The sequence below is a fragment of the Vespula pensylvanica genome, chromosome 8 (assembly GCF_014466175.1).
Source record: "Vespula pensylvanica isolate Volc-1 chromosome 8, ASM1446617v1, whole genome shotgun sequence".
Classification (NCBI taxonomy): Eukaryota; Metazoa; Arthropoda; class Insecta; order Hymenoptera; family Vespidae; genus Vespula; species Vespula pensylvanica.
In genome coordinates, this window is record NC_057692.1 from 7,324,341 (window position 1) to 7,346,601 (window position 22,261).

At 35.4% G+C, this 22,261-nt stretch overlaps 3 protein-coding genes across 4 annotated transcripts in view; 1 reads left to right on the top strand and 2 right to left on the bottom strand.

The window, feature by feature from the left end:
* Positions 1 to 1,155: 1,155 nt before the first annotated feature.
* LOC122631161 (histidine-rich glycoprotein-like) lies at positions 1,156 to 1,881 on the top strand. The gene has a single exon (XM_043816484.1). It carries the CDS (start codon positions 1,156 to 1,158, stop codon positions 1,879 to 1,881), a length of 726 nt encoding a protein of 241 aa, XP_043672419.1.
* A 5,866-nt stretch (positions 1,882 to 7,747) lies between these two features.
* Positions 7,748 to 8,801, bottom strand: LOC122631162 (histidine-rich glycoprotein). Its single transcript, XM_043816486.1, has 2 exons — positions 8,687 to 8,801; positions 7,748 to 8,511 (listed from the first exon to the last, which is right to left on the bottom strand). Exons 1-2 carry the CDS (start codon positions 8,799 to 8,801, stop codon positions 7,748 to 7,750), a joined length of 879 nt encoding a protein of 292 aa, XP_043672421.1.
* Positions 8,802 to 13,181: 4,380 nt separating this feature from the next.
* Positions 13,182 to 22,261, bottom strand: part of LOC122631129 (oleosin-B3-like) — a 9,279-nt gene continuing 199 nt past the window's right edge. The window contains exons 1-3 of one of the 2 annotated variants that reach the window (XM_043816424.1): positions 21,792 to 22,261; positions 13,557 to 13,808; positions 13,182 to 13,473 (exon numbers count right to left, since the gene is read on the bottom strand). The exon at positions 21,792 to 22,261 is cut by the window's right edge and continues 199 nt beyond it. In XM_043816424.1, the coding sequence (XP_043672359.1) occupies positions 13,244 to 13,473; positions 13,557 to 13,808; positions 21,792 to 21,921 (612 nt within the window). In that variant the 5' untranslated portion in view covers positions 21,922 to 22,261 and the 3' untranslated portion in view covers positions 13,182 to 13,243. Of the gene's footprint in view, positions 13,474 to 13,556; positions 13,809 to 14,731; positions 15,024 to 21,791 lie in introns of those variants that run through there. The other variant, XM_043816423.1, reaches the window with a different exon arrangement.

Genomic DNA, 22,261 nt, shown 5'->3' on the forward strand with positions numbered 1-22,261 from the left:
ATATTTATTTTTACGTCAAAAATTACAGAAGTTTCATTTACTATCTTTTTACTTCCAATCGAAGTATTGTTACGAACATTCTCTGTGTATTAAATTAAATATTATATCAAATATTAATGTTCTAGTTTCTTTATCATATAAGTTAATTTCCAAATTCGAAGAACAATATGTTAATGTTACGTCAGCCGTAGCAAACAATTAAAATTATTAGCGCAATCAAATTTTTTTTAATGACACCTTTCAATTACACGGTATAATGAGTTATTACAATATTGTTCTCCATTATGGATAAATAATCCCTTATAACCATTATAATTATGACAATATAAAATATTTATTTTTAATACGAGTAATGAGGATAATCGTCATTAGCACAGTGTCACGATATACATATCGAATGGCGAATCCAGTTTAATATTCTCCAGCACGTATGATAATAAATCAGCTAATACCAAAAACTAATTATGCGAAAGCACGCACAACAAATTATGTTACGATAACGGTATGTGAAATGGTTTAACGTAGTAATTTTGAAGAATCAATATAAATTTGTTTGATCTATTTCCATGATATCACTTTAATATTAAAACAGGAATCGGACTAATCGGCAAAATATTTGTAATTATTTCAGTAACTATAAATTTTACTCATATAAATATTGATTATAGTGAGTAATAACAATAGCAGAAATATTATTTAAACTGAATGCTCTTATTTAAACGATTGATATTAATAATTGTTATAAAAAAAGTCATAAAATACTGACTGTATAATTTTTTTAAAAAGTTGACCAACTGGTTACGTATAAGTTTCTTTAACAAAACTCGGCGAGACCGCTTCGTTTCTCGATCATGAGAGCAGAAAACAACGTTACAAATGTATCAAACCAAAAAAAGGACGATCTCTATATAGCACAACGAAGAGAGAAACCGAAGCTATTCGCTCCCACCACAGGAACCTAGCTGAAAACGCCACCACCGCTGTTGTGGTTTACCCACCTCCATCTGCCAATACATAGCGCTGGACTGGGTACGAAACGTATAAATTAATCGGCCTAGTATCGAGATCCCATCCCGTCACCTGCATCAGCTGGGTGCATTTGAACTGGCAGTGGGTTACCTTACCAAATATCAACCATACTGCTAAACAAGCAACATGATCGGTTTACGGGGTGCTCTGATAACAGTGGCCCTTTTTGTCACATTGGCCCTGGCTAGAGATATTAGTGACTTGAAGGATTTAGAAACAGCTGCAAGCCATCATCATTTTGAAAAAGGTGGTGGAGACGAGCATCACTCCGGTCATCATAGCGAACATGGTGAAAAAGGAGATAAAGGCTACAAAGGTTATCATCATCATGATAAAGGAGAAAAAGGACATCACGACAAAGAGGGACATTCGGGACACTATCACGAAGATGAAGGACATAAGAAGCATCATCATCACGATGATGGATATTACGGAGAACATCACAAAGGAGAAAAAGGCGAGAAGGGCCACAGTTTTCATGAGAAAGGGCATTACGGTAAAGGACACAGTACCAAAGGTCATCACGAGGTGAAGAAGTTCGACGAATTTAAGAAGGATAAGGAATTCCACGATGAGCATCACGACTCTGGTCATCACGAAGATCACGGTGGTCATCATCACGAGCATGGTCACAAAAAAGGTGGTCACTTTAAGAAGGGACATCACGATCATGGCCATCATGAAGATCATTACGGTAAAAAGGGCCATCACGAGAAGGGACACCATCATCACGATCACAAAGGTCACAAAGACAGCGGTGGACACGATGAACATTATCATCACGATTCTCATTATGGTAAAAAGGGTGGTCACGAAGATCACAAAAAATGGGGATACAAACACGGCCATTAAGAAACTCATCCAATTAAGAGATACCACCAGCTGTTCTTTCACTCGATTTGCTGTTTCGCTGAACGTTTCGATCACAATTTTCCTAACTCTTGTATGATTTCGGAATGGAATTCAAATGATATGTTATATTTATAAATTGTTGATTGTTAATTTTGTTAATTGATAAGTTGGAATTGTTCGTTAAAAATAAATTGTTTTTGTTAGAAATAAAATGACCATCCCTAAAGTGTCGTTCATCGATTTTTCTACTTGTTTTAATAACAAAGAAAGAGATTAAAATATCAGTTACAGTCAGTTAGTGACATAAAATTCCTGTCGGACTGTCTCTGTTATATAAGATAGTAAAAAGATTATTCTAGAGGAATGAGCTTTTTCTTCGCGTTTAAAGATAAACACTTTCACTGTATTCATTCGCGTAGAAAAGTCTTTGATCTCCATTGAAATAAAAACCATTCGCAGATCCTGCATTCTAGAATTTCTTTTCATATCTCATTTTATACCACATATTATCACACTTTTACCACATTTTATTCGAGAAAAACATAAAATTTTCATATATGTTTGAACATATATCAATAATCACAAGAACGCATGAACACGCTTAAATATTACACGTAAATCGGAATCATTAGAATTGTATCATTATCAAAGTGCCGCGTAAAAATGGAAGAACTTTCACTGTCATTAAAGAAATTCCAATAGTTCGATCATTTCTTAAATTGCAATATTGAAATTAGTATTGAATTAAATTCAACCGTGATGTTGTAAGAAAGTTTTTTCTTAAGTTGTTGAACAATAGGATCTTCTATAAAAAAAAAGAAAAACATAAAAAACAAGATCAAAATCAATATAATGATCGTTTAATTACAGAGTCGAACATTGTTCATATGATTTGAAAACGTACGGATGATTTTAGAAATTGTCATAAGATTAAAGAATATGATATACTAGTATACGTATTGTTTGTGTATCTACGAGAGCTTTCGATCTTGCCAGAGGCATTGTTTGTAGGAGGTAGCATTCATGCGATCTACTTGATGTTCCAGCTATTCGTTTTAACGATGACGAAAGAGCAGGTACCCGCCATTGTTTCGATCTGCGTTGCACGTACGCGTTGCGGGATTAATTAATGTAATTGGAGTGGTCCTAGTACAAAGGAAAAGAAGCAAAAGGAGGAAGAAAAGCAGTACACTAAATGCGTACGTGATACGTGATATGAGAGAAATGTAACCGTGCATCTACCACTATCTATACACACGTACACACACACACACATACACACACGTAGATATACTACGTATACCAGATCAGTTTTATCTTCAGCTTATGTACACTAAATACAGTTGAATAGATGAACATAATTTATTAGGAGTAAGCTTGATTACTTATCTATATCTTTTTATAAAGACATCCTTTGTTTTAATAATATAAAAATAAAAAGTATCTACTCTACAATTTCTCAGTTATCGTAATTGTAAATATCGTATATAAAAAAAATTTAGTTTGAAATGTGCTTTGTTATCTCTCACAACAGATTAAATCGACTTTTTCCAATTAATTTTGTTGCGAATAGTTCAATAAAAATAAACTGCAATATTTAAACTATGTATTGTTGACGTATAAGATAGTTGATCGAACGAAACGATGAACATGTTTCAACAAAAATCGTTAAATCCCTTTCAATGCTACGATTTTCGGATGAAATTTCTCTGAAAGAGAATAATGGCTATTAATTAACAATGCAAATAGCAGTAAGTTACTAGTCAGAAACACTAAAGCCAGCAAGTATCCCCTTCGTTCTTGCTTAGCACTCTGGTGGTGGATGTCCTGCCACTTCCCACCAACTTTGACCTACTATTTGACTCGTTTCGAGTCAGTTACGTTCTCTCGCTTTCACATCTCTAACTGATCGCCTTTCCTGAACATTGGAACAAATTGGATTCGCTCGAAGAATCATGATTAGAAATTTACAAAAAATGTAGACAATAATCTCTGTTATTTTATCGAAATCATACGAATTATTGACACATTTATGTACTTATATTATCGATTAGAAAAAATCAGATTAATTTACTGTTATATTTTGTGGCGTAATTTAAAATAGTCAATTTTTTATCAGACCATAAAGCCTCTATCAGAGATTAATCCTAAAGAATGTAAATTCGATAATAGGCGACGAAAATGGAGATATAAACCGATAGAATAGGTAACTAAATTGATAAACGAACGAAGTAAAGGAAAGAGGATTAAAAATAATGATTTCAAGTTGCTTATCTTCTGTATGAGAAGTATAACGAATCAAGTATGAATTTTCATCTCAATGATAAGTGGATAACGTTCGGTAAGAAGTATAAGAGGATACAGAGCATTCAACTTATTGCAGGTTTATTAATTTCTGGATGCAGTCTTATAAATTTATTATTGTTTTCACAAAATGCGGAATACAGACTTATTTATTAATTATTAATTAATTAGCGGTTTCATAGAGAACAGAATACAGAATTATTAATTAATTACTGGTTTCACAGAATGCACAATACAAACTTATTAATTAATTACCTGCTTCATAGAATGGAAGATATAAATTTAAGAGGTAATCACAAAATTATTAAGTAATTAATTAGTGACTACATAATGACGGAAACCAAATTTTTCTAATTATTTCTTTCTGACTTCCACATCCTCAGAGGGGAATTCATCAGATAAGGAACTTGCAAGATAAAAGATCTGCTTCTCCTTTTTCTATTACATAAAAATGCTAACACCTACGATTCTAATTGATTTAATATTTAATAAGAAATTTATTGTATTACGAAAGAAGGTCTAACTGACGTAAAACTAGAAGAGTTTAATGAAACGCATTTTTATAAATAGAAGTATTGGAAATTTTAACTTTTTATGTCTCTAAAAGTGTTATGTGCGTGATAGAATAGCGATCTTTTGAGAAATATTAAAAAAGCATCGGTTTATTTTTTGTTCTAAGCGGATCCTTCGATTACGCAATACTAATCTCTACGAAGAAAATACTAAACGTAAAAAAAGGAAAAAAGTAATTATACGTAGAACCTAATAGTATCATTCTTAGCAATATCGATTAATATATACACATGTTGATTATATCTTCTTACCAAAAATTCATATCAAAATATACTTGAAGAAAAAAAACGAGAGAGAGACAGAGAGAGGGAGGGAGGAATAATAAAACGATATAACTTACTTAAATTCTTGAAGTTCATCATTGTTGACCTCTTGCCACTAAAGAAGAAATCGGCTAGACGAGGTAGTTGATTCCAGACAATAGCAACATACCGAGACGACCACCCTAAGCTCGTCTTATATAAGCAGAAGAACCTTTGATAAAATTTTCACGAGACGGCAGCAACCTTACGAATAATAAACGCGTCGGCATACTAGAGCCATGTAATGAAAATTGCATCGTGAAACCGCATAAGGCGAGCTCTTTTGATGGTCGTAAGCTCGCGGATTAAATACTATGGCCAAGCTTAACTTGTTTATACGCTGCCCTTTCTCGACTATCTTAAGATAGCCAATCTAATGATATATCTTTAATATTTCATAGTTTAAATAATAAAAGTTTTTCTTCTTGATTCTTATTTCTTTTTAATGTGAAGTCGATAAGGAATAATCTAACCGTACTAATTCCTAATATATAAATGATATATATCTTTTATTTTACATTTGGAATAAAGTTTTGTTATATCCAATAAATATTTTTACTTCTACGTTAAAGAATAATATAATCTCTGCACGCAAATTGAATAGATATTTTACTTTAGTTTTCTAATATAGAAATATGAGATTATCAATTGATAAAGTATCAGCGAATGACGTGTAAAATGTTCGTTCATCAAAGTTATGAGGAAGAGAAGCTATGTAATGTCACGTTTCGCTTTAGTTGCTACGCCTAGTTAATAGGTCGAACCTCTCTCTCTCTCTCTCTCTCTCTCTCTCTCTCTCTCTCTCTCTTCCTCTCTTTCTTTCGCGTTATTAGCGCCAACATTTCCGATGCAGAAGGCGCCAGAGATTCGAATTAACGCGAACACGTGTTTTCGACGGGTTACACCGGCTGCCTGTTCACATATCGACATAATGTGTGTGCATGCTCAAATGCGAATAACGAATAAAGCATTCACGAATATGAAAATATAAGAGACAAGAGGGAGACAAAATATATCAGAATCATACAAACATTTATATCGTAGCAGACGTGTCAATTTAGCAAAAAGCGAGCATACGAGTATCCTGCTATGTATGTGGGTCGAAAAAGAGATAGGAAAAAATATAAAGGGAATGGGGAATACGTGAGAAAGCTTTTGGTTAGTCATTTCCTGCAGCAAAATTCAAAATTTTAATCCGGCAAACCAAACGCAAAAAATATCGTCCTATAACGATAGCTATGGTATGTAGGTTATCGAGGTACGGTATATTGATATAGTCACCTGAACAAATTGGTGAAAATGTTTAATTAAAAAATCTTAATATCTTCCGTTGTTAATATAATAGTGCTCTTTTGGATTACTATTTTTGTGTCTCATGTTCGATGATCTATAACAACTTCAAGTTCGTTTTCAATAAAGTAGAAAGTTCTCTTCGTTGTTGGAATGAATTCCTACAAAAAGATTATTAATTATCCTAGGTATATCTTATTTCTTTGATACAAATGGTTGCAAAGTAGAACAAAAAAATTAATTGACTGGTTCGATACTTTAAACTGAACGAAATATATATATATATATATATATATATATTCATAATCAAAATTATATATATATATATATATTCATAATCAAAATTAACATATTGATCATCGTATACATTATATATCATATTTTGAAAATGTACGGATTTTTTATAAGCACTTGTGAAATGTCATTTTAGAAAGAAAGAAAATAAATAGAAAGAAAACCTCGACTGTGCAGTTTTCATCCAATACAATCCTTTTATTGCAATATGAGTCCTTAAAAAAAGTGGTAAGAAAACTCCTGAAGGAAAACGTTCGCAATAAATCACGACAAACCTATAAGGCACAATATCGCGTTGCCGTCTGAACAGTAATGCAGCTACTCACTATCGCGCAAATATAAGCTTATTTGTTCCATTATCAAAGAAAAAAACTCGGAGAGATAATAAGTTATATCCTTTATACATTTTATATTTACTAATACCATCTTTCTTTTTTATATTTTGTCTTAAATTCTATTCTATTAGAAAAGTATTCCTTGATAATGTTATTATTCTATTATCACGAAACGAAGCGTATAAAAGTGTATTATGTTAGTCAGATTATTTCTGTTATCGTTGCAATAAGATCATTGTAAATTATTACGATCTACTATTATCGTTAGTTTCACGTTATCAGAAGAGATGCAATAAAAACAAATGCTAAAATCCACGCTTAACAATATTAAATATAACCAAGGTTATAATACCACTCCTATGATAGGACAAGTCCATGAATATTTGCATTTCCATGTTACATTTGCATGTTGAAGATAGCAGCGTTAAATATATCCTATATCCGATTATTACTTTTAATTTTCACGCTCTTATCATTTTCGACCAGTAAATTAAAAAAAGTTTTACAAAAAGTTTTACAAATTTATCTGTCGATGTACGAAGGAAAATTTATCATCATACGTTTTGATCAGTAATCACTGATAAATTGTTTATTACATAATAATAATCTTTGCTTAAGTAAAGAAATTATTCCTTTCATACTAAATACATAGTTCTTAAAATTTTCATTAAGAAAGATCGATACGACCAACTACAAAAAGAACACATCTTTTTCAAGTTTTTCGCTCTTAAAATTAAGAGTCTCTTTAAATGTCTTTCGTTGTAAAAATTAACCTTTATGTTCCTTGTTAAAACCATATTTCTTTCCAGAATGATGATCACCTTTCTTGCCATATGAATCATGATGAGCGTGATGTTGCTCGTGCCCGTGCTTGCCATGATGTCCTTTATGTTCCTCGTCGTTGTGACCCTTGTCTTGATGACCCTTTTTACCATGATGATCTTCCTTATATCCCGAATGTTTGTGTGCGCCCTTTTTATGATGACCTTCCTTCTTCTCATGATGTCCATGGAAATCACCGTGCTTCTCATGATGACCACCCTTATGGTAATCATCGTAGAACTTGTGCTCTTTGTGATATTCATCCTTATGGAATTTATTGTGATAACCCTTCGTCTTGTGTCCCTTCTTGTGACCCTTCTTCTCCCCGAACTTGCCACCCTTGTGACCCTTCTCCCCTTCGTGATGCTCTCCATACTTTTCATCTAAATCGTGATGACCTTTCTTGTGACCACCGTGTTCCTCGTGATGTCCAGCGTGATGTTCTTTATCGTGTTTACCATGATCACCCTTATCATGATGATGATGACTTTTATAACCTTTATCACCCTTTTCACCGTGCTCTTCGTGATGCTCGGCATGATGTTCCTTACCACCACCAGCCTTGTGATGATGTCCTTGCTGCTTGTGATTTGTTGCAGCACTTTCTAGATCATCGTCTATGTTTATGCGACTCTCAACATCCCTTACTGGAAGAGCATGTTTCTTTAGAAGCTTGGCCTGCAAATCTTTCGCGTGACATGTCCTCTGGACTAAAAATGAACAACAGAGAAGGAAAATAATCGGCAGGAAAGTTATGACGCGTGTCATTTTGACATCCATTCACATCCGGCTTCAACTACTGACGAGCTCGAGCTCGATGGTTCTCACTTAAATATCGCTCGATCGTTACTTCCGTCACGGATCGAGCGTTTCCGACGATTTTACTTTCCTTCGTACGACCACTCAGACTATTCGGTTTCTCCATTTGACGTTCTCCGATTCTCTGAGAATCGACGAACGTGCCTTCATGAACTCGACTTCCTTTCACACTTTCTCCCATTGACGACTGCGACTACTATTATACTTATACTCGCCATTCATATACTATTTTTAAATTTTTAGAAATGGTATACTTTGGCTCAAACATACATATTGTTCTTTTTGATCATATTGAAAAACTCTTAGTATATGTTTCTACATATTTTTTATTACCGATATTATACATTATTATAAGAATAAAAAACAATGATTAATGAATATTTTATTACGGCAACTAAATACATAATAATTATGATCGCGGAAACTTGACACGTACCATAGAACATCAAATTATCACATTTCCTTTCATGCTTTTTTATATATACACATACACCATTTCAAAACTTCAGTTTTGCAAAAAAATCATCTCCTCGACAACCACGAAAATGGTGCGTTCAAGCATTACGTCGTCGGAACGGAGTATCTAGAATGATGAAAACGACTTTCTATCGTCACTTTTTCTTCGGCCTTTTTTCAACGCTGGCACAATACCACAGAAACTTGTGAACCGCGTCGAATCTGTCTTCTTGCAATAAGAAATCTCACGTTTTTATTATAAACGATCTTATCCAATATAATAAATGGCGATAGTTCAATAAGAAAATATGCAATACAGCCTGTTGACGCGAACAAATTGTCACCGTTGCACGTGCCGCGACGTAATCATGTTGAAATATCAACGATTTTGTTAAACGTATCTAAATAATTAGCCACAAAACCGGCTATCGATAACACCCGGAACGTTCATTGAAACCGAAAACCGATCAAAATGCGGAACAGCGCACTGATAAAAGTCAATCGGAAGAGTGATCGAATTTCCGATTAAATGGCACCGCAGATAACCAAGCGTAATGAATTTAATTTAATTAGCACGGTTGACAGTAGGATCTAGATTTTAGAATACACCGTAAATTGAATCCAAAAAGAAACATTTAATAGACATTTCTTGCTTTTTTATTACATTCGTACTTTCTATATTGGCAATCTTCTTAGAATCATTTTTTTAATTTCTCACTTTTTTTTTCTATTAACAGATAACAGATCGTTAATAACGTCACAAATTAAAATCAATTTATCGAACGTATATCACAGAACGAGTTTTTCAGTTATATTGATTATTAAAGTTCGTTCTTCTTATTTGCATTAATGATTTTTGTCAAATACTTATATAAAAAAGTATTTCAAATAAAATGTAAATGACGTGCTATATTTCGCGTCTCCTTTCTCAATTATTTTTCTCTTCGTCATATCGATTTATGTCAAATTTAGTTTTTCCTGGAATATCCATACTTTTTATTACACTATAACGATATTCTCATGACACGATCACCTATAGTTGGTACAACGAAATGATAATGTCTAGCAAGACTAGGAAGGAAAGATATTAACGTTATCGTTCGACCGGGGAAAGAGAAAAATTGATTCTCAAAGGCTTCGTAAAGGCCGATAAGGGAAGGTATATCGAAGCCATTAACTCGCTGCAGCGATCGCATTTTCTTTCGCGTATCGCGTCCAAAGGCGGACGTCGAACCTGCTCTCCATTGCAAATCGTACGAGCTGGTCGAATTCATAGAGAGATAGAGAGATAGGTAGATGGATAGATAGAGAATGGAAGAGTGGGAGAAAGGGAAAGGGACGGGCTCTAAAACAGTGTGATCGATAGCTTCCTCGGTTCCTTACGACCTTATTTGGCAACGCCTTAGACTGGAGATTGGCCCGGATCGGTGGCGTTGGCGCTGCATAATCAAGATAAAGATTGGTTACTGCACGAGCACCCTATCTCGATCCCTTCGAGGGTGATGGGAGAACCGAATATAGAAGGAGAATCGAAAAATAGAAGAGGAAGAAGAAGAAGAAGAAGAAGAAAGAGAAAAAGAATAGGAAGAGAAACCGGGAGGCCAAGGCTTCTGCCAAGTTCGATTTGAACTCGGCATCTCTCGTCGTAACGGAGATTAGATTAGATGGTGTTCGCTTTGGACCATCCGGATAGAGAGAGACTGCTTTGTAAGCGGATCCAAAGACGAGTGGTGGAACGTCGTCGAGACAATTCGCTCCTGTTCGCGTTCTTACCCATCCCAACTCCACTTCCTTTCGTCATCCACCCTTGATGCTACCCAACGATCGTTGCCTTTCTCGAAACGGAAACCTCAAAGCCTTTATGAAATCAACGATAGTGTACTGTACTCGAAGAAATCATCGTTCCGTGATGCAACGAGTGATGAAGAATCTTGCTAAAGGAATACAAATCGATGTAGTTTCTTGTATATCTGTAGTTAATCTATTTCTTAGAAATTCTTTAAAAAGGCAACATATTTCAGGTAATAAATTATATAATTTAAAGAAACAGTCTTTAAATTGGTTTAATCGTCGCATCAGCTATGAATAAGCGATGTCAAATTACAACGCGTAATTAAATCCGAATATCTCTTTTAGAGATTTGCTTAATTACGTGCACCCTTTCCTTTCCTTCTCCGTCCACGTAGCAATGCCACCAACAGTAACCCCTCCGGCAGCGTCTCGCGGGGTGTGCAATCAGTTGATGGCCCGGTAGAGAGAACCCCAACCCTTCTCAACCTCTCGTCCAAACTACCACCCTTGCATTCAAGTCCAACCGACGGTTCTCTCTCTTTCTCTTTCTTTCTTTCTCTTTCCCTTCCTCTCTCTCTCTTTCTCTCCCACGTTCACCAACTTAACCATCCTTTACCGCATTTTCGCTAGATGAATAAAACGAGCGGACTGTGCGTTGGTGAACAAAGGAACTCGCGCTACCTTCTGGGCTGCTAATGAAATTGTTTCCTAATTTAAATCCTGGGAGAACCACGACGTGGGTTCTATTCTACGGTCAAGAGCTCCCATTCAGCCTACAACCTTTTCTCGAGAGGGTTACGGTGCAGAGGAATGATGTTGATCGTGAGTAATTCCGCACTTCTCTCTCTCTCTCTCTCTCTCTCTCTTTCTCTCTCTCTTTTTCTCTTTCTCTTTCTCTCCTTTCTTTCCTTTTGAACAAATAAAAGTCAACACAATTATCCTTTAATCTTCTTTTTTTACTATCACATAGATCTTGATATTCATTCGATAAGAATCACTCCGATAAAAAAATTTTACGATGTTGATTGAAACGAAGACCATAGTCATCGTTGGTCTTAAAAATTAAGGATTTTGAAACGATAGGAAAATTGGGCTAACGACCGAGTGTTGGTCGAAGGGAAATCTAACACCGCCATTCATCGCGATAAGAGAAGTCGACGATCTTCGTAGTAGCATTTCGAGTAAACCCATTTATTTGTTTGCGCGCAGGAAATAGCATTTACCGCAAATGTCTTGGAAGAAATTGGTGTGTCATTAAAGTTATAATGGAATTATTTGTAATTGAATAACGTCCTCATAATTCAAAAAGGAAAAAATAATTTAAATGTTATTTCAATAATGTTATTCCTTCATTTTTGAAACATATTCTAACTGTGAGAAGAAGAAAAAAATAAATGTGATTATTATGAATTTGAGGAATAAGTAGAGAAGAAAAAAGAAACGAAAATAAAAATTATATCGCTTGCCAACTATAAAAAAGAAAAAAAGAAGTATAATTATCCGGTGCAAGCAGTCTCTACCTCGAATATCTGCGACGTCTACGAAGTTTTGCTCGTTATAAATAATTGCTAAACGTAGAAACTGGTAGGTTGGTACCAGCAACACCTATCACCATGCGATATGTGTAGAAGCTCTCACACCATGATCGTCGCGTGACCGAAACTACTTTTTAACACTCGCTTGCGAATTCTTCATCCGTCAGGTTGAATCGTGCAGCAAGGCGATATGTGTCTTCCTAAACCATCCGACTCGTGAATATCAACGTAAATCTAAAACGATTTCTGCGAATTGTCTTTAAAACCTCAAAACGAAAGCTGGATGAATAAGACCGTAAAACAATAAGACGATCAATTAAACTTCCATCGTACTTCACGACAAATATTCTTTTTCCTCGTAAATTCTCAAGAACGTTCAATGAATTCTTATTGTCTCGCATAATCACACTTTCGCGTGTTACCACAAGCAATCTAGGATGGATTAGTTGTTAATGATCGATCGCATAAACGTCTAGGCATCGTTGACGTATCGAGTTTCGTCAAACGATGCTCTCGAACGAGTTACGTGATTTTCGATCAATCATCTCCGTCATACTTTCTAGCAAAGTTACGTTATAACAATACGTCAAATTAATATTGGCTGACAAAAACCGCGAACGAATTGTTTCATTAGCTTGCATCACAGTCGATCGAACTCATTCAAAATTTTGGATAGAAACGCAATATTTCGAGGTCAATAAATCTTTAGAACATAATCGAACGTGATTATTATATTTTCAAAATCGAACGATCATGCTATCATGCGTGTTCTCCGCGTTGTCTGTTTATTCGATCTATAAAATAATATATACATAGGTAAACCAAGTATTATGAAATATCGCTAATAATGTTCCCCGTAATCGCCTCCAGAATCACTATCGGAAGAATAAGAGCTGTGGCTCTCGTAAGAACCTTCACTACCAGCAGAGTAATTCTTGCTGTGGCCGTCGCCAGTGTCGCTGTAACTCTCAGAGTCTGGTTCTGCGGCCATATAGTGGCTTCCATAATCACCGGTATGTTCACCGCCGTGATCTCCTTCGTTATCCATGTAATGACTGTCGACGATCGTACCTATGAAAAATCGTTTATTTATGTCGTTAAAAATAGAATCTCGAAAATATATTTTCGTCCTTTCTACCATATTATATTCTTACCTGCACCTTCGTGATCTTCTTGTTTTCCTATTTTCGAACTTTGTTCGGCATGTTTGTCAGACTCGTCGGTAAGACGAGCTTTGCCGTAAGCGAAGTGTTTCTCAAATCCGTACTTGTCTCCATCCTGCTTGTGGAAAGTGTCAAGCGTCTTGTATCCGTGGTCACCCTTGCTATAGGTTTCCTTCAAGTAGCCCTTCTCGCCCTCTGCGTCACTACCGTACGTCTTGTAGTAGCCACCCTCGTCCGATTTGCCTAAAACCACAATGTTAACGGTCCTTGTTAGTCAACACGGCCGTTCGACCAAGCATCCGTGAAACTCGATGATTAATTGGATCTACAGACGTGCCTTCCTCAAACGATTCCGTATTACTCGAGAACACGTGTATCGAGTTCGATCGAGCTACGTGGCTAGCGACGTGAATTCGATCTGTCTTGACGTTTCGACAAATGCCTTCGACGAGTTCGATCCGTTTTGACGCGTGAACAAACAGACTTGTCCTCCGAGCTCCAGAAAGCTCTAATTTCTCCTGACTCCATGATAAACCTTAAATCGACGGTCCGCGTAATTTCATACGAATTTCCAATTCGAAGTGATCTTAACAGCGGTAAGCTTTTACAAGCTACCAACCAACTTCAATGTCGTCGCGAATCTTATTCGTCTCCAAGGAGACATCGACGAGGGCGTGGCTCATTTCCCTCGATCGAAGTATCAAATTCGAACGAGTTTCCTCGATGTCGACTAAATTGGTCTCTGGTTCGGAAAGGAAACTGGTCTTAATGGGGATGCTTGCTCTGGCAGATTGAGCTAATGCTACTCATGCTCGACGTTTCATTTGGGATGCGACAATCGTTTTAAGAGAGATAGACAGAGAGAGAGAGGAAGAGAAAGAGAGAGATAAACAGAAAGAAAGAGAGAGAGAGAGAGAGAGAGAGAGAGAGAGAGAGAGAGAGAGAGAGTTCTCGTTATTCTTGTAATAATGAACTGTATCTACTATACGAAATTACTCCTGAGCTAGATAGAAATTGATAACTTCCATCTACGAAAAAAAATACATTGCGATATCTATAATTATCTTCGAAATGACTAAATAACCAAGATAATAATCGACGATAAGTTTCTTGTAATATCTCAAGAGATCCATTATTAACGAGCACGGAAATATCGTTAAACCTACCGGACGCATTCTTCACAATTTTTTTGGAATCCTTCTTCGGCGTATTTCCAGCTTTTGCGAGATCCTCGACTTTCGAGTGGAACTTCAAAGGTACAGACTGGCGTAGTTCTCTTTTGAAGGACCCGACGAGTGCCATGTCTTTATCGAGAATCGGATATTCTTCGTAATCCATGGGCATACCCAAAGAATGGCCGAGAATAAGAAATGAAACGAACAACTCATACGTTTTTCGATGCATCCTTTCCCGTTACTTTGACTCTACTTCGATCTATGGATCGACGGCTAGACGATCTTCGTGATCGACAAAGACGTTAAGCCTTCGAGACTGTCCATGACTTTTATATCTTCTCCCACTTTAAAGACTCGCTGAATTTTTCCTTCGACAGGAGGGACACAAAGAGTCGACGCGACGGATATCAAATCGATTTCGCAAGATCGATTCCCGTTTCTTCGCCGTGAAAGGCGATCTCGTCGATCGATCGCTTCTTACTTTTCAACGTTTCATGAACGTCTTCGATTTATCCGATCCGAACAAATTTAAACTCGAATCAAAAGTGAACAAATGGAAGATTCATAGCCATAGATTATAAACCATCGAACGTTTCATATTAAAATTTTATAAATTATTTCCTTTTAATATCATCTGCAGGATTATCGATCGGCCGAGCAACCAATCGCATCTATACGGAACGTATCATACGATCGATTTCGCACTTTCCATATTCGATGACGACAATAGCATCGCAACGGTCATTGACCGTTCCCTTATCATCTGCGCAAACTGGTCGTGCATTTGTATATCGATTACTATTCTTGTGAATAAGAAATTAATATACGTACGGGTATATGTTATATTTCATTGTGATGATTAGACAGATTTACATTTAAAAATAGTTTAGATTTACATTTAAAAATACTAGTTTGAAAGTTATTATACATGTAAACGGAATAAAGAAAACACGATAGACTTTATTTCATTTAATTCCTATACACTTTCATAATTATTTATAGTTGTTAGTTAATCTGTTCCTAAAAAGAACAAATACTAAGAAATATTTGCACATAATTTTTGTTTTGCACACATTTAATATATTAGAAAGAAGGACAATCGACTTTTATATTCGATATTGTGCGATCGAAAGAACCGTTAAAAAGAAAGACTACCTTTCTTATTAGTTATAATGCTAGTTAGTTATTCGTTCCAAAGAAATATCTCTTTACGCACGAATGCATGTATCTACGTAAGCGACTCTCGGTTTCAATCTAACTTTTTCATGCAAAATTACCTCAGACTTTCTGAGAAGGTAATTTTGCTTTCCATCAACATTAATCCATTGCGTTACCGAATTAAATAAAACATTATGTTATATTTAAATAAAATCTCAAATTAATGTAAAATAACATTTATCATTCGAGCTTTATCATAACACAATTCATGATTATTTCAAAAGAAGATATTTAAAATTTTATTTTATTAATTCGTTCTTTTACATTCTTATAAAAATATTCATCCAATTTCTGCATATTCCTATTTAATGGAAGCTACTTATCCAAGAATTTAGCACGCAAATCATTTTTATATCTCATCTTATAAATGTTGTATAATCTCCTATGAAAATAGAAAAAAGAATCCTAGATGCACGAACAATTTTATAAAGCGTAATCGTTTATTCGAGAAATCTCATAGAAATCACGTTCACTGCAATTTCGAAAATCTCTCTCTCTCTCTCTCTCTCTCTCTCTCTCTCTCTTTCTCTCTCTCTCCCTCTTTCCTCATTTTGCAATCCTCTTCCCTCGGTATCCTTGCCGATACTGCGGTGCGAGACATGTCAGCGTACCGTTGCCGTTCGTCAGTGTCACCGCAAGCCGGTAGTAAATCGCAAAGCGACCCTCCTTCCTCGTCTAAGTCGAGCTACGCAGAGAATAGGAGGAAGCCGAGATGATTACGCTTAACACCGTGTGAACCACTTGATGCAGCCGGTGTCGGGGACGTTAAGCGCCTTATATAGCTGTAGCGCCAGCTAGTTTCAACTGAGATAATCCACTAATTTGAAAATCTTGGATGGAATGTTGCATTATGCCGTGCTACAACCACCTAACCACCCACGCGTTACTGTCCTTTCCTTCTCTCGATGTTCGTTACTCTACATCTCACCAAAATTACAGAAATTTATTTTACGATCGTATTTTGCATTGATCACTACTTGTTCGAAAATAGTAAAGAAATATTTTTAAACAATAACGATTTACATTTCGATATAAATATGTTTATTCCAAATTTAATATGTAAACTGCAATAAATTTGATATGTCGTCTTTAAACAACGGACAAATAAAGTGTATTATTACAGAATTATGACGTTGGTGAGTTTAATCTTATGATAACATCGCTGAACTGGCAGCGAACTTTTCAAATGATTACAGTCTTCAATCCTGTTCTCTAAGTCACGTACAAATATTCAAATTTCCTTCAAATTGCCGAACGAAAAGAATTTTGTGACTCGATCGATCAAATATTCCGTTTCCTTAAATCGCTGAATATTACCAGTTTTGAGATCAAAAGTCAGCACGTGTAACAGCACCTACCTTAAGATACGATCAACGACTTGGCTTCAGCTTGGAGTTAAAGCTCCCAGAGTTGAAGGGGTAGCCAACCCATGATTCGCATACTGATTAGCTTGAGAGAGCAGGCAAAGGTAATCTTATTGGCATAGATTAGTCGGATATTGAGACGGATGAATGCACAGTCATTTGTGTAGTCGTCATATAATTAGAAATTTAATGTTTCAAAAATTGCATTCTCTTGTATTATCTATTGTGAAATGCACGAAAGATAGAATCTAGAAATTAAGTATTTTTTAATACAATTTTATAAATAATTGATATGTATTAAATATATTTTTATATATTGAGTTTTAAAATCTTCAATCTTATATGTTATTAAAAAACAATTTTAGAAATAATCATACATACAAATAAAACATACGATAGAAACGTTATATTATATTTTTTTAAACAATAATCAAAAATTGTTAAATTTCCGAATCGTTTGATAAGTCTATCTAATAATAGGTATGTTTATCTGCAGAAAAGTAAAGAATACTAATGGTTGATAACCAAAATTTATGCGATCAAGTAATACCTATAATAAATAAAACAGTAATCTGTATTGTGTAGTACTTTTGTGTTAGATTACATAATATCATTGATTACCAACAGTAGGTTTTAACGATAATATCAGTAGATGTTAACACGTATAATAAAAATCAATATTCGTCTTACATGGTATCGACTAACTTCCATACCGACATAAAAGGATATGTGATATTTATTATAGAATTTGTCAATAAAATTCTAACAAATAAAATTGTATTTTAATTTTGTATACATATATAAATGCATATCTGTATACTTCAACACAAATATATCATAGATTATAGAAATATCTCGATGGATAACTACATTATTGAGTTAACACTATCGATACTACTCCATCGATAACATTCAAATGAAGACCATTTGATGGTAAGACTTCAGTTGAATTATCTATAATCGATATCATTGCTGATTATATTGCATATACCGAAAATTAAAATTAGTATCAGAATACACAGATGTTAGCACCATAAAGAATTTTGCTAAAAATTTCAATTTACGAAAATAATTCAACTAATACTTGTTATGAAGTTATTTCAATAGAGTTTCTTGTAATTTATCTCATTGTATGTTTATAAAATAAAAGTTATTAACAAATTATACATTATACAAATATATACATATATAAATTGTAATTGAAATAAATAAATATATAAATATTTTATTTAAGAAAAATAGATCCCATTACTAACTTATCCAATAAGTAAAACAAGATCAAAAAGAAGAATTGTTTGAGATAAACTATCGATTAATATCATTCCACTCTTATCCCCAGCAATTAATTCGTACTAATTCATACACGTTGCTAAAACGATTGGTCCCTCCCTTTCGACGTCTAAGCAATCTTGTAAGGACGATAGCCCCTCGGATAATAGCGTTCGTACGTCAGGACGAAGGGATGTAGGTGGCTGACAAAGACAGGCGAGCAATCCAGAGAGAGAGAGAGAGAGAACCAAGCAATTAAGAGAGAACATAAATCCCTTGGTTTAGCGCACTTCCTAGGAGTGAATCAATCGGCGTAATGGCCGATCGGTTTAATTTTCATTTGGCTTCTAATCATGAGAAATAGTTTGCGACATTTGTGAATGTATAATACATTGGTCCTTCTAAATCCCGCATACACCACATTATATGTAGATACAATAGAGATACCAATCACAATATGGGTTTACTTTATATGTTAAATTAAGCAAGTATGAAATTTCATGAATCTCGAATCTCATCTCCTATAAATAATAAATCCGCGATTTGCAAGAAATTAATCAATTTATGATTAATCAAAAATAATTAATAATAAACCTCCTCAATATACTTATAAAAATAATAATTATTTAATTTTGATAACACATCTTTAAAATTTAGTTGAAATAACTGAAAGATAGAAAAGGAGAAAGAATACTTCTGACAATTCAAACGATCGAAGCAGAAATAAATCGCCAACCCGTACTATTCGGTTAAGTCGAACATTATGTAACAGCTCTGTACTGTAACAAAGATAAGCTTTGAAAAGCTACGTTTTATATCCTTGCGGTGATACCAAAGACTGATCCTCCGTTTCATTTCCTTCGTGCTTCATGAAACATATCGAGAGTATCATTTCTAACGTTTTCACTGGTGACACTTCTACATCAAAAGTTATATAATAGTCTATCTCGAAAAATAAATCTAATCTCTCTATTTTTGATATTGACAAATATCTTCTGGACATCTATAGAAAATAGCTAAAGAAAATAAATTGATCGAAAAGATCCCCAAACCAAAGTATATCATTCGTTCTGTAAATGTAATTGCTTGTTGAAAATTACAATTGTTTTACGAATTATTTACATTATTTGAAATAAAAATCAGAAGATCTTATATCGAACATCTTCCATTTCTCTCTCTCTCTCTCTCTCTCTCTCTCTCTCTCTCTCTCTCTCTCTCTCTCTCTCTCTCTCTCTCTCTCTCTTGTATTAGACATCTTGTTCGGCTTTTCACAAGCAACCCGTGGACAAATTATCGCTCTAGCGTAGTAATCAATCTGGCAAAGCCATCGACGGCAACGACTGGTGTACGTGCGAAACTGCACGTGTGCTGACACGTACGTACGTAGATCGACGATTACCTATATCTTCTCTTTGGTGGCACGTCTCCTCGTTGCTTAACTCTCTCCCCATCTTCACCTGACATCGACATCGCATTGCTCGTAGACGTGCCAAGGATTAACTGCGATCCATACTCAACGTAATATTCAATTTGAGAACAATCAGATCTTCTAATCTTGCAATTAAAATCTATTATCTTATTTTCATGAAAATAGATTTTAACTTTGAATTAACATTCATATATTTCTTTAATTTCGATATAAGAGATATCAAAGAATATTGTTATTTAATTTTCACAAAAATATATTTTAAACGAATGAACATTTTTTAAATTTCAATATCAAAGATATATATATTAAAAAAGTGCTGATCTATCTTACGACGTTGAACATATTATAGATTTCACTACGTGGATGCTGACAAGACGAAGGAAAAATAAGAGGGGCCGAGTTAGCTTCGTTGAAACAAGTAACTCTCTTCCCGGTTCACGAATTTCTCTTACTTTCCCCTTTCCTCGCACAACGTCACGAGCCACGAAAAGCGAGGTCAAGCCGGTAGCTTGGCCGGCTCTCTGTATACGTCCCGCGGAACCCACGATACATCATTTTCGGCTGGGATGATCTTACGGTAGATTTACCATTTGCACAGTTTATGGGCGTCGGTCTGGGCCATAAACTTGGGTTGGCAATGACGGCGACCCGTGGCTGCCGTCGACTGAGTTAGGTAATCTCGAGGGCAACGTAAACGATAGAAAGAGAGAAAGCTAGATTACGATTCTCTTCATTCGCTTTATCCTTGTATCTAAAGAGAAGTCTTTCTTCCTTTTTTGTTTTCTTAAGTCATTCTGATTACAAATTGTTAAAATTTGTTTCACAAAATTAAACTATAAGTTTATATAGTACCACTACCATATTTCATGTGTGCATTAAAATATTCTATGTCATCTTAAAAGAAAAAAAGAAAAATAAATTATTATTATAAAAATAAATATGAAATCGCTATTATTAGCTCGATAAAATTTACATTAGATCCAAACGGGGGCGTAGACATAAACGAAAGAATTCGATCGATCTCGTTTCTTTGGTCTGAACCTTAACGGTTCAAGAAATTTATTAACACGCCTACCTCGATGCCTTCCGGCCAACAAAAGAGATCGATTATACACGCTCGAACCGTCCCCTTCTTACTTGGCTACCGGATTTAACTTCGCGATATCCACACCTGTACTTACCTGCACCTCGAGCGAGATGAACCGTATATAATGGGACAACCCTTACTAAATCTACCATTGTAAGAAATCGCTCGGAGTTAATAATGAAATTCGGCTTTTACCATTGTGGTTTGCGGCCTATATTGTGATGCAGGAGATCACGAAAGCATAGAGTTCATCACTCTCTCTCTCTCCTTCTCTCTCTCTTTCTGTCTCTCTCTTTCTCATATTTTCAAGAGATAGTATAGACACGAAGGACATTCTTTTATTATTTTTTTTTAAATCTATACCTCCGAATTATATGAACAAGCAGATGGCACTCATAACAGATTAAAAAATCGATAAGTGTACCACCTATACGTATAAGAATACGTGCATACAATTCTAATATAAATGAATCTAAAAAAAAATTATCCAATCCAGCTGGATCAAAAATGATATAAAAATAAAAGCTTGAAATCGTTGAAAATTTGATAAGAAGTAGAAAGGAGCCGAAAGGAGAGGTAAGGCAGTCTTAAACCTCGAAGAAAGTTCGTAAGAGGAGTGGTGCAGATCGAAATCAGCTTTTAGCCAAAGTATATCAAGAAATAGAATATGAAGGTTCTTTTCACCTGCGGCATACGCGCGCTTTTCGTCAATGAAGAGGCAAAAGAGCCGAGAGAAGTATCGGCACGAGATAGAAGTAAAAGGGGCGAGCGGGAAGGCTAGCAGCATCTGGTGTTGCCTTGCTCTACCTTCCATCCTCTCTCCCTCAGTCTTTCCCTCTTTTTCTCTCTCTCTCTCTCTTTCTCACTCTCTCTTTCTCTTTCTCTCTGTCTCTCTATCTCTCTCTCTTTCCATCCTCCGTCCTCATTCCCGTTCAGGCCGCTGCCGTTGTCCCGACGTTACTTCCATGACGGTGAGCTTGAATGCGCGCCGATAGTCGCGGCGGGAAACCAACGAGCCTACCCAAAGTCGTCCATGGTTTCCACGCATCCAACCCAGCACAAGCTCGGCCTAGCTCAACCTGGTCCAGAGAGACGAACACGTCGACAACGGCTGTTGCCGGTAGGTATACTACACGTACGTGCACACGCACGAA